This window comes from Oncorhynchus nerka, linkage group LG13 (assembly GCF_034236695.1).
Source record: "Oncorhynchus nerka isolate Pitt River linkage group LG13, Oner_Uvic_2.0, whole genome shotgun sequence".
Classification (NCBI taxonomy): Eukaryota; Metazoa; Chordata; class Actinopteri; order Salmoniformes; family Salmonidae; genus Oncorhynchus; species Oncorhynchus nerka.
In genome coordinates this window covers 29,281,254-29,293,845 of record NC_088408.1, presented here as the reverse complement: position 1 = coordinate 29,293,845, position 12,592 = coordinate 29,281,254, and the positions used below count along the sequence as shown (strand labels likewise).

Sequence of the window (12,592 nt, the reverse complement as noted above, 5' to 3'; positions counted from 1 at the left end):
GTTCCCAATTATCTGGAAGCCTCTTCACAATTGGAAAAAAAATGTTCAGGATTCTATATTTTATGCACAGTCTCTTCTATACTCCTTCGTCTGCCCATAGAACAGGCTACTGTCAAGTTTCAGTGATGAATAGAGAATGGTGCTAGTTTAATAAAATAAAAAACATGTCTGCAAGATCACATAATGATGGTATTCTACATAACAGAACCGATAATAGCATAGTATAACGTTACGTACTGCAAGACAAAAACCACCTAATTTTAGGATGATTGTGCGAATGTTCACATTTTTCTCTCATTTCCTCTCATGCCAAAACTCCACAGTCCGCCTCTAGACAGAATATGTGCTTTGATTGAAACAAAACACAGGTATGCTACAGTTTGTTAACACCATCTGCTTTTACATTATTCAAAACAACACTGGGCTACTTCTAATCAACACTGTATAACACAAGAAGATCTAAATGCATATCCCCATGAAACTGATTGAGATCAAATGGTTGGTATGCAGATGCTGCATGGACGTTTCCAGTAAAATAGTGAACACAAAAATGTGTGTGTGTAAAGTACAGCTAAAGAAGCACATGTGCAGAATGTGATACATGTTTTTAGCTCTGGGGTAAAGACTTCCATGGGGTCGGAACAGGGTGGTTACCTTTGGAACCGCAGCCTCTGCCTTTAACAGTACTGTTAGTGATGCTAATGTTAATGCTAGCTCCCCACTACTGCTAGTGGTGCTAATGTTAATGCTAGCTCAGCTCCCCACTACTGTTAGTGATGCTAATGTTAATGCTAGCTCCCCACTACTGTTAGTGGTGCTAATGTAAATGCTAGCTCCCCACTACTGCTAGTGGTGCTAATGTTAATGCTAGCTCAGCTCCCCACTACTGTTAGTGATGCTAATGTTAATGCTAGCTCCCCACTACTGCTAGTGGTGCTAATGTTAATGCTAGCTCAGCTCCCCACTACTGTTAGTGATGCTAATGTCAATGCTAGCTCCCCACTACTGTTAGTGGTGCTAATGTAAATGCTAGCTCCCCACTAAGTGGTAATGTTATGCTAGCTCAGCTCCCCACTACTGTTAGTGGTGCTAATGTTAATGCTAGCTCCCCACTACTGTTAGTGGTGCTAATGTAAATGCTAGCTCAGCTCCCCATTTCTGTTAGTGATGCTAATGTTAATACTAGCTCCCCACTACTGTTAGTGGTGCTAATGTTAATGCTAGCTCCCCACTACTGTTAGTGATGCTAATGTTAATGCTAGCTCCCCACTACTGTTAGTGATGCTAATGTTAATGCTAGCTCCCCACTACTGTTAGTGGTGCTAATGATAATGCTAGCTCAGCTCCCCACTACTGTTAGGGGTGCTAATTTTAATGCTAGCTCCCCACTACTGTTAGGGGTGCTAATTTTAATGCTAGCTCAGCTCCCCACTACTGTTAGGGATGCTTATGTTGTTGTTATCTCAGTTCCCGTCTACATCATGGAGCATTAACACTAGGTTTGTAACACTAGGACGGTTTGTAATGGACTTTTCCTAAATATGTGTATTTTACACTAGCAGAACTTTGAGATAAATATGCATATATGCATAGGTAATTAAAAACATGATACTAAGAATTTCTTTCAAAAGAACAGAATAGCATGTTTTTAGTTTTTTTATCTGTGCTTAGTAGCCGAGGCTAAATGGCTTCGCCATGCCAATTGATTTCATTTAGCAGACATCACATGTTTGTATTCCCCTGCCTTACCACAGTCAACACACACATATTTTACAGTAATAATATAATGGAATATAACAGAATAAAATAGAAAGGATATTTAAACCCAAATGACTGTTGCTGATTCTCGCCAGTACTCACAAAGTTATATTTTGAAACAGAGCCCATCTGAGCAATTTTGATAGTTCATTAGAAACCTTAGATCGGGTATAGCTATCAAAACATCTGGCCTGCATGGACCCGTAAAAGTTTATTTGAAAAAGTGCTTTTTGGTAAGCTCCGTTCACTTCTATGCCAATGCACACTCGCTGGTCTCTTCATTCTCAATTTGACAATTGACATTATTGTCACCCATCAGACTGTTGTCAATTTAATCTTGTCTTTAGGCCACATCTATTAATACATGTGTGATTATATGTGTTTAAATATAGTTTAGGTGTAGTTTGAATGGGCCATTAGCTGGGCATGCAACTGTTGTCTTATAGTCAGAAAATACAGTATCATCTTATTTTAGTATCTACAGTCTATGCGCTTCTGGATCAATCAATAGATTTTCTTTCTCATTAAATTAACATTTGGTGTCCTTAGGTTTCTTATGACCTATTTTAACATAATAAATGCATTAATTGATTATTGATTATTTATTATGGAATATTTACACAATTGAAATAGATCAGAATGAACATCATGGCCATTCTAGTAGTCATGTAATTCTGGCTCTCCAAGTGTTAAGCTATATGATATTACCTCTAGGTGGTAACTATGTAATAACTCTTAACTTAATCATTACCAGTATGCTTTCAGTGTTGTTTATGAAATAGAGCTTGCTGAGAGCGTGCTTGTCCTAGGGTTATTTTGCATTCAACATTCCCACATCTTTCTGGGAATGCTGCAAGATAGTTGCTTGGCTTTGGAACATTCTCAGCATATTGAAGGAACTTCGTATATCAACACTTTAACATATAATTTCCTAAAATTTCAAACATGGTTGCATTTAATACAAATGCTGGTAAGAAACATTCTCCAACTGGTTTGACATTGGGAATGTTCTCAAATAGTTCAGAGAGCGTTACAGTAAGAAACAATTCCCTGCTGTGGGAATTTCAGTACTTCAGCATACCATTTCCTCATGGTTTTATTTCAAGTCATGTTCTCAAATTGCTCCAAGAATATTAAGAAAACTTTACATAAGAACACAAGAAAACTGTAATAATATTCAGAGAATGTTCTAATGATGTTATTTAAAAACATATACATATACCTCTATCCTCTATCTTCAAATGAAATTGTATTTGTCACATGCGCCGAATACCGTGAAATGCGTACTTACAAGCCCTTAACCAACAGCGCAGTTCAAGAAATAGAGTTAAGAAAATAATTGCAAAATAATGTAAATATAAAAAGTAACACAGTAGAATTAGTTAAGCATGTTCAAGTGTTTTGGCCGTTCCCATTAATTCTACACACCTGATCTTAATGAGTACTTATTTCCTTTTAAATGGGGTCTGTTTGAATAGACTCAAATGAACAGCTTTTGTATGAGTAAAAAAACATGGAATTGTAGCTCCATCCTGGTGGCACAGCGGACTAATTTCATGGACAGAGAACAGAAGAGGTTAGAATCTCACTGATGCTGTTTCACAATAAATAATACTTGTGTTTGTATGATTAATGCTTAAGGAAATTCCTTTCCAAGTGTCCTATCAGTGTTTGTTGTTCAAAGAGTTTACCCAAAATAGGCTAGCAGTGTTATTAAAAGTCTTATTGAAACATTCACTGAAACGTTTAAGGAAGTCGTTCAAAAACCTCCAAATAACCAATCATTTCTGTTCCCAGACCAACAAGATGTTCGCTTCTACCGGTCAGGAAATGTATGGCTTCGTTCCCACAACCAATGTGAAACCAAAAACATATGTTCCCACAACTTCCAAGAAACCAAATGTGCTAGCTGGGTTTTGTGTGTGTGTTTTTAGGGTTTCTGTTAGCCGGTATTAGCCGGCTTTTGACAGATTCAAAAAAATTGTCCGGAAGAAGGAAAAAAATCCCATTGCAAAATAATACTTTTTAGGCTATTCATGGTTGTAAATACCAGTTGATGTAAATACATTTGACCGGTCATGCGTATCAGTCTATTGTTCAATTTGCCTAATTTAGTGAAATTAAATTGGTGCCTGTGTATATTGGTTATGTATGTTATTTATCACGCGCACAGCATACAGAGCCTTTGAGCAGAGAATCTGTTAGGCAGCTCTTTTATTTAACCAGGCAAATCACTTAAGAACAAATTCTTATTTACAATGACGGCCTAAGAACAGTGGATTAACTGCCTTGTTCAGGGGCAGAACGACAGATTTTTACCTTGTCCGCTCAGGGATTCAATCCACCAACCTTTCGGTTACTGGCCCAAAGCTCTACCCACTAGGCTACCTGCCACCCCAAGTAACAAAGTGGTTGGGCTTTATAAGCCCAATCATTGTACAACAATTCTAAATGCAATCGGGTGTTAATTGTTTTTGGACCACGATTAAAAATACATCATATTTTTATTTCTCAACTGGTAATTGAAGCGTGCTTCCCATTCGCCATTCAAATGCATAGGCAATGGAAGGCAGGCTTCAGCAACACATCACACACCACTGTGCAATGTGCTGGAGGCAGTATGTATTTTAAAAACATATAGCGACTTAATTGTTTGAAACCTGAACGCTTTACTAGATTTTACCAGGCATGTTTTACCTTGCTTCAAAGTAGCCCAAGCAAAATCTGACCATATCTGTGGAGGCAATTATTTTATAAAGACTTCCATATGCCATTGAAACCATTAGCCTATTTCTCTATCAGCTTTCTTTCATTGTCTGGTAGCCAAATGCACATTTCCGCGAACCCTACTGCCTTGTGCACGTTGGTGCGCTAATAAGGTTTAGAATGAATAGTTTATCAATATTTTAAGCTAAATGTGCTGATCTGTTGCAACATACTTTTTTATGTAGCCTAGGCCTACTGGTTGTATGAATTTGGGATCTATCGTCCCACAAATGTCCTAGAGTCTGTTTGTGCTATTTCTTTCTCGACAAGCTGATCAATAGAATATGTCAACTTTTCTACTATGTTAGAGAGTAGATTGACATCGGCTCATAGGCGGCACGTCCATTGTTGGGTCAGTGCCACTGAAAAGTTTGTTTTTGGACATTCATTTCCTCCTCCAGTTTAGATGGGCATCATATTCTATTTGTGTCTCCCCTTCTCGTAGGCTTATTATACATACGTCATTTTTATTGTCAGTGTCAGAAGAGTAGGCTACCCTGTAATTTGTCGTATTAAAAAAGATTATTCTAGTGTCTGCAGTCATATAAAGTGTAGTAGAATTGCATGAAATGTGTTTATAAGGAGGCATGAGGCATGAGGACTGCACATGTGGCCAGAGCAATAAATTGCAATGTCCGTGAGATGCTTAAGACAGCGCTACAGCGAGACAGGATGGACAGCTGATCGTCCTCGCAGTGGCAGACCACGTATAACAACACCTGCACAGGATCGGTACATCCGAACATCACACCTGCGGGACAGGTATAGAATGGCAACAACAACTGCCCGAGTTACACCAGGAACGCACAATCCCTCCATCAGTGCTCAGACTGTCCGCAATAGGCTGAGAGGGGCTGGACTGAGGACTTGTAGGCCTGTTGTAAGGCAGGTCCTCACCAGACATCACCGGCAACAACGTCGCCTATGGGCACAAACCCACCATCGCTGGCAAAAAGCGATCTTCTCTGACAAGATGCAGTTTTGTCTCACCGGGGGTGATGATCGGATTCGTGTTTATCGCCGAAGGAATGAGCGTTACACCGAGGCCTGTACTCTGGAGCGGGATCGATTTGGAGGTGGAGGATCCGTCATGGTTTGGGGCGGTGTGTCACAGCATCATCGGACTGAGCTTGTTGTCATTGCAGGAAATCTCAATGCTGTGCATTACAGGGTAGACATCCTCCTCCCTCATGTGGTAACCTTCCCGCAGGCTCATCCTGACATGACCCTCCAGCATGACCATGCCACCAGCCATACTGCTCATTCTGTGCGTGAATTCCTGCAGGACAGAAATGTCAGTGTTCTGCAATGGCCAGCGAAGAGGCCGGAACTCAATCCCTTTGAGCACATCTGGGACCTGTTGGATCGGAGGGTGAGGGCTCGGGCCATTCCCCCCAGAAATGTTCGGGAACTTGTCGGTACCTTGGTGGATGATTGGGGTAATATCTCACAGCAAGAACGGGCAAATCTGGTGCAGTCCATGAGGAGGAGATGCACTGCAGTACTTAATGTAGCTGGTGGCCGCACCAGATACTGACTGTTACTTTTGATTTCGACCTCCTTTGTTCAGGGACATATTATTCAATTTCTGTTAGTCACATGTCTGTGGAACTTGCTCAGTTTATGTCTCAGTGGTCTTGTTATGTTCATACAAATATTTACATAGGTTAAGTTTGCTGAAAATAAACGCAGTTGACATGAGTTTATATCTTATGCCGATAGATGTTTGTCTATCATTTCATATTATGCTCTATCGTTTATTTCGTTGTGTCGCAAATCACTCTTTACGGCAATTTTTTTCGCCAATTGGACGACGCTTTGCCGTGTGGAAGGAAATTTGCAACACAAACAAACATGGAGGAGAGTGAACTTGACACAGTGCACAGAGACACTGAGCTCGTACCTAAAAGAGGGGCTACTTCAGTCGCATGGACGTGGTTTGGGTATGAAACGTCTGACACGGACCAGAAAACCGTCCTCTGCAAAAATATGCTTCAGGCCGGAGTCCTGACAACAGGCTCAAACACCACTAACCTTTTACCACCTACGCAAAAATCATGTGAAACAGTACAGAGAGAGTCCACGGATGAGACCCAAAAAAGTACAGTCTAGTGCTCAAAACAAACCTCAGACGTTGCAAGAGGCTTTTGCCCGCGACACACCATATGGCAAAGAATCACGAAGATGGAAGGAGATAACAGCTGCCGTTACAACTTACATCTGCAAAGACATGGCCCCAATTTATACGGTCGAGAAACTGGGGTTTCGTGAGTTGGTGCTAACACTCGACCCGAGGTACCAAATGCAAATTGATATGTGACACGTATTAATGCCAAAATAACCGGCTAAACAGGCAAGCCCCCAAAAATATATATATATATTTTCGGCCTATATTGATTTTGTTTTTCACCTATAGTTGAAGTGTTTCCTATTTACCTTTTTAGATTTTATACATTCATATTTTATATTTTGTTACATGCTTAATTGAACATTTGCGCCAAGGTTCTAAATTAAAGGAGAAATAATCAAATATGAGTAAGTACCTTTTTATTTGTTGAGAATATTTCAAAATTTAATAAGAAATAGGCCTTTACATGTGGTAATTTGATTTAAACTATTTATTCATTGAATTTACAGAAAATGACCTTTATCAGGATATGAGATTTTACATAAGTCAGCAAATGCGATGATGCTTTATAAAGGTGGATGGTGAATATTAGCTTCCCAAAACTTTCAACTCATGTGCCGCTTATGCATGGGCTAGTCATTTTGCTGTTTGTTACTCGTCTTGTTGGCTGAGGTAAAGTAAATGTGGAAAGTTGTTCTAACATCTTCAAAGTGCGCTGTAAGAAGGACACCAATTATTGCGTACTCGACGTGCATGTTCTGTGAAGAATAATTACCATCATCTGAAGTGATTTCTGTCATTCTGAGCACCGCGAGGGAACGTCCTATGCAAAGGCCTGTGGGCCCGGTAAATTTCTCAAGTGAAAATTCTGCTGGTCAAATGTCCAGCACCACATTTTGATAATGGAGACCTTGGTGTGTCTGTCTGTCTGTCTGTCTGTGTGTTGAACAACTTCAAAGCCCTTTTTCTCTCCTGATGGTAGGCTCTTCTACAGAACATGAAAGCCCAGACCTGATCATTAATCCAGGCATAGTGTTCAAACGGTTCCCATTCTAGTACTCTCTGAACCCTACTTAACCACACACTGAGTGTGTAAGTGTGTGTGCACGTGTGTGTCTACTCTGTCTAAAATATTCACATGTTAGGGAGTCTACATGTACTTCTAAGCTGTATGAATTGTTTGTTAGTGTATGAGAGTTATATTTGGAGTAGAGATCGCGTGTGTCTATAATGTAATGCTACACTGTATAATGTCTGGTGTGCTGTCCTCTTTGGCTGAGCCAGATAAAAAGGAAAGGACTCCCACTCAGGAGATATGAGAAGAGAAGCTCCATTAGTTCCTCCAAAGCCAGCTGCTGCCTCGCATGAATTCCTCTTTCTACTGTTTGAACTTGATCCATCCATGTCTTCACATCTTCCCCCAGACACAAACAACTCTCAAATGGAGGTTTAAAGAAGCCAGCTGCGTGGCTTGAAGCACCAGTACTTCTACTAGTTGGTTGTGCCATTTCAGTGATTTTATTTGACAATCTACTGTTCTGTCCTTTAAATTCATTCACTTGTGTTAAATTATTTAGGCAGCTTACCCTCACCTAAAAGATTTTGGGTTCTTTTGGTTCAGGGCTTTTGAGTTACATCAAAAGACATCTAGGGGAATCTATAACTGCTCAATCACTCACATGTACTGCACTGTCCTGTATTGTTATTTTAGCTGGTATATTTTTTCTGATATTAAATCTTTCTTCTTTCCCATCTCTCCCTGCAGCTCCCAGTGATCTTCCTCCAGTCCACCTCTCCTCTTTCTCCTCTTCCGGACGTCTCAGGGAATGGGCCAGCGCCTTCCCAGAGAGCACTGCTTCACCCTGGGGTGTGGCTGCCACGCGAGGGTGGGAAGAGCAGCATCAACGTCCTAAAGCCCCACCCCCTCATTCTCTCGTGACCTTTCACCTCTCACCGTACTGTGACCTCTGAGCCATGCCGTTCAGGCTGATGCTGCGTCGGACACGGCGCTACAACGTGTTAAGCAAGAACTACTTTGTGACGCGGATTCGTCTGCTGGACAACAATGTGATCGAGTGTACTCTGTCTGTGGAGAGTACGGGGCAGGAATGTCTGGAGGCCGTGGCCCAGAGACTGGAACTACGAGAGGTGAGGGGAAAAACACACACTAGCTCTGCAACTACATTCATCTCTCTATCGCTAGCACACCTCTCCCACAGCTTACAGTACATTATGTTGATTCCACATAAACAGAAAGATATGCGTACACAAGCACACACACAATACTGTCCACAATCAGCAACGCTGAAGATCAGAAAGTGTTCGCACACCTTGACTTGTTCAACATTTTGTTGTGTTACAGCATGAATTCAAAATGAATTAAATATATATATATTTATATTTTTTCTCACCCATCTACATATAATACCCCATAATGACATAATACCCCATTATTGGATATGAAATGCAGAAATTTCTCATTTACATAAGTATTCACACCCCTGAGTCAATACATGTTAGAATCACCTTTGGTAGTGATTACAGCTGTGAGTCTTTCTGTGTAAGTCTCTAAGAGCTTTGCACACCTGGATTGTACAACATTTGTCCATTATTCTTTAAAAAAATATTCAAGGTGTGTTAAGTTGATTGTTGATCGTTGCCATACAGCCACTCAGGGACATTCAATGTCATCTTGGTAAGCAACTCCAGTGTAGATTTCAGCTAGTGTTTTAGGTTATTGTCCTGCTGAAAGGTACATTCGTCTCCCAGTGTCTGTTGGAAAGCAGACAACCAAGTTGCCTGTGCTGTATTCTGTTTATTTGTATCCCCCTAAAAACTCCCTATTCCTTGGCCACATTATATTCAGTTTTACTTTAGTGCCTAATTGCAAACATGATGCATGTTTTGGAATATTTTTATTCTGTACAGGCTTCTTTCTTTCCACTCTATCATTTAGGTTAGTATTGTGGAGTAACTACAATGTTGTTGATCCATCCTCAGTTTTCTCCTATCACATTAAACTCTGTAACTGTTTTAAAGTCACCATGGTGAAATCCCTGAGCGATTTCCTTCCTCTCTGGCAACTGAGTAAGGAAGGACTCCTGTATCTGTGTAGTGCAGGGTGTATTGATACACCATCCAAAGTGTAATTAATAACTTCACCAGGCTCAAAGGGATATTCAATGTCTGCTTTTTTTAAAACCCATCTACCAATAGGTGTCCTTCTTTGCAAGGCATTGGAAAACCTACCTGGTCTTTGAGGTTGAATCTGTGTTTGAAATTCACTGTTCGACATATAATTGTGTGGGGTACAGAGATGAGGTAGTCATTCAAAAATCATGTTAACCACTATTATTGCACACAGAGGCCATGCAACTTATTAGGCATATTTTTACTCCTGAACTTATTTAGGCTTACCATAATAAAGGTTTTGAATACTTATTGACTCAAGACATTTCCGCTTTTCATATTTTATTAATTTGTAAAATGTATCAAACATAATTACCCTTTGACATTATGGGGTATTGTGTGTAGGCTAGTGACACAAAATCGCAATTGAATCCATTTTAAATTCAGGCTGTAACACAACAAAATGTGGACAAAGTCAAGGGGTGGGAATAATTTCTGAAGGCTCTGTAGGTGTTGTGTGTGTTTGACAGAGACAGAGGCCTGTGTGTGTGTGTAACTCTGCCACGCGTCTCTCTGCAGGCCCTGTGTATTTTTCTCTGCCCTCCGCTCCGTCTCTCCATAGGGGCTCTTGTCTTTCTCTAACGAAGCATAGCATCCCTTTGTCCTCCACTGCAGGAGAAAGAGATACCCGTCCCCAGACCCACTACCCCCACCTCCCCCCTTCCATCCCCCTCTCTCTAACTCTCACCTCCTCCTCGTCATTCGATGATAAATATCTGCTGGTTTAGAGATTGAACTCGTGTTTTTATTGTCATTCCCTTCCTTTCTTGTTTTCTCCTTCCTCCCTCCTTTTCTCACTCCTCTTTTTTTATTCCTTTTCTTTGGCCTCGGCAACTTTTCTCTCTCTCCTCTCTCCTCCTTTGCTCCTTTTCACACCATCTAATTTTTTCTCTCTCACTCTCTCCCCCTCCTCCATCTCCCTCACCCTCTCCCCCTTCTCATCCTGTTTGACTGTTCTGGCCTATATGGAGGTTTTCCTCATTACAGCCTAGTTCAGAGTTAACAATGCTTGTTAAAGCTTCAAACCCATTTAAGACAGACTTGGGCTTGGTCTGCAGTGTTAAGTATGTGTATGTTTGTTTGTTCACTGTTGTAAACACAGATGTATGTGTATGCCTGTGTGAACCTGTGTGTACTTGTGTGTGTGTGTAAATGTGAATGCCTGCGTTGTGCATGCATGTATGTGAGAGAGGCAATGTAGTGCGTACTCACACAATGTTGTGATATTTCCCAGGCATTAGATATGTCATAAATACAGGGTACAGTCACACCCCCGCTTTGGCCTCTGTCTAACCCCCTTTCCCCTCCATTTACCCCCCTACCTCTATCTAACCCCCTCTCTTCCCCACCTACCTCTATCTAACCCCCTCTCTTCCCCACCTACCCAAACACTACACCTACACGGCAGGCCTGACTATGGTCAAAAAATAACTATCTTTCTCTCTTTCGCTCTCTTTCTCTCTCCTTTCATTGCTGATGTGTCTCGTCTTTCACCACAGCTCATCCTGACAGCGCCAGGAGTGTGTGATTGATGGGTGTCTGAGACTGTGTGTATGTGTGTGTATGTACAGTTGAAGTCTGAAGTTTACATACACTTAGGTTGGAGTCATTAAAACTCGTTTTTCGACCACTCCACAAATTTCTTCTTAACAAACTATAGTTTTGGCAAGTCGGTTCGGACATCTACTTTGTGCATGACACAAGTAATTTTCCAACAATTATTTCACTTTTAATTCACTGTATCACAATTCCAGTGGGTCATAAGTTTACATACACTAAGTTGACTGTGCCTTTAAACAGCTTGGAAAAGTCCAGAAAATGATGTTATGGCTTTAGAAGCTTCTGATAGGCTAATTGGCATCATTTGAGTCAATTGGAGGTGTACCTGTGGATGTATTTCAAGGCCTACCTTCAAACTCGGTGTCTCTTTGCTTGACATCATGGGAAAATCAAAAGAAATCAGCCAAGACCTCAGAAAAAGAATTGTAGACCTCCACAAGTCTGGTTCATCCTTGGGAGCAATTTCCAAATGCCTGAAGGTACCACGTTCATCTGTACAAACAATAGTACGCAAGTATAAACACCATGGGACCACGCAGCTGTCATACCGCTCTGGAAGGAGACGCGTTCTGTCTCCTAGAGATGAATGTACTTTGGTGCGAAAAGTGCAATTCAATCCCAGAACAACAGCAAAGGACCCTGTGAAGATGGTGGAGGAAACTGGTACAAAAGTATCTATATCCACAGTAAAACAAGTCCAATATCAACATAACCTGAAAGGCCGCTCAGCCACTGCTCCAAAACTGCCGTAAAAAAACAGACTACGGTTTGCAACTGCACATGGGAACAAAGATTGTACTTTTTGGAGAAATATCCTCTGGTCTGATGAAACAAAAAGGGTACTGTTTGGCCATAATGACTATTGTTATGTTTGGAGGAAAAAGGGGGAGGCTTGCAAGCCAAAGAAGACCATCCCAACCGTGAGGCACGGGGGTAGAAGCATCATGTTGTGGGGGTGCTTTGCTGCAGGAGGGTGTGGAGCACTTCACAAAATAAGCAACATCTCAAGATGTGTGGTCGCAAATGGGTCTTCCAAATGGACAATGACACAAGGCATACTTCCAAAGTTGTGGCAAAATGGCTTAAGGACAACAAAGTCAAGGTATTGGAGTGGCCATCACAAAGCTCTGACCTCAATCCTATGGAACATTTGTGGAAAGAACTGAAAAAGCGTGTGCGAGCAAGAAGGCC

General features: G+C 41.1%; 1 protein-coding gene across 2 annotated transcripts in view; it reads left to right on the top strand.

Annotated features, from left to right (window-relative positions):
- LOC115139296 (tyrosine-protein phosphatase non-receptor type 14) overlaps window positions 1–12,592 on the top strand; it is an 85,675-nt gene that overhangs the window by 15,160 nt on the left and 57,923 nt on the right. For both annotated transcript variants that reach the window (XM_029676500.2, XM_029676501.2), the window contains exon 2: window positions 8,418–8,800. In XM_029676500.2, coding sequence (XP_029532360.1) covers window positions 8,627–8,800 — 174 coding nt within the window. In that variant the 5' untranslated portion in view covers window positions 8,418–8,626. The remainder of the gene's footprint in view (window positions 1–8,417; window positions 8,801–12,592) is intronic.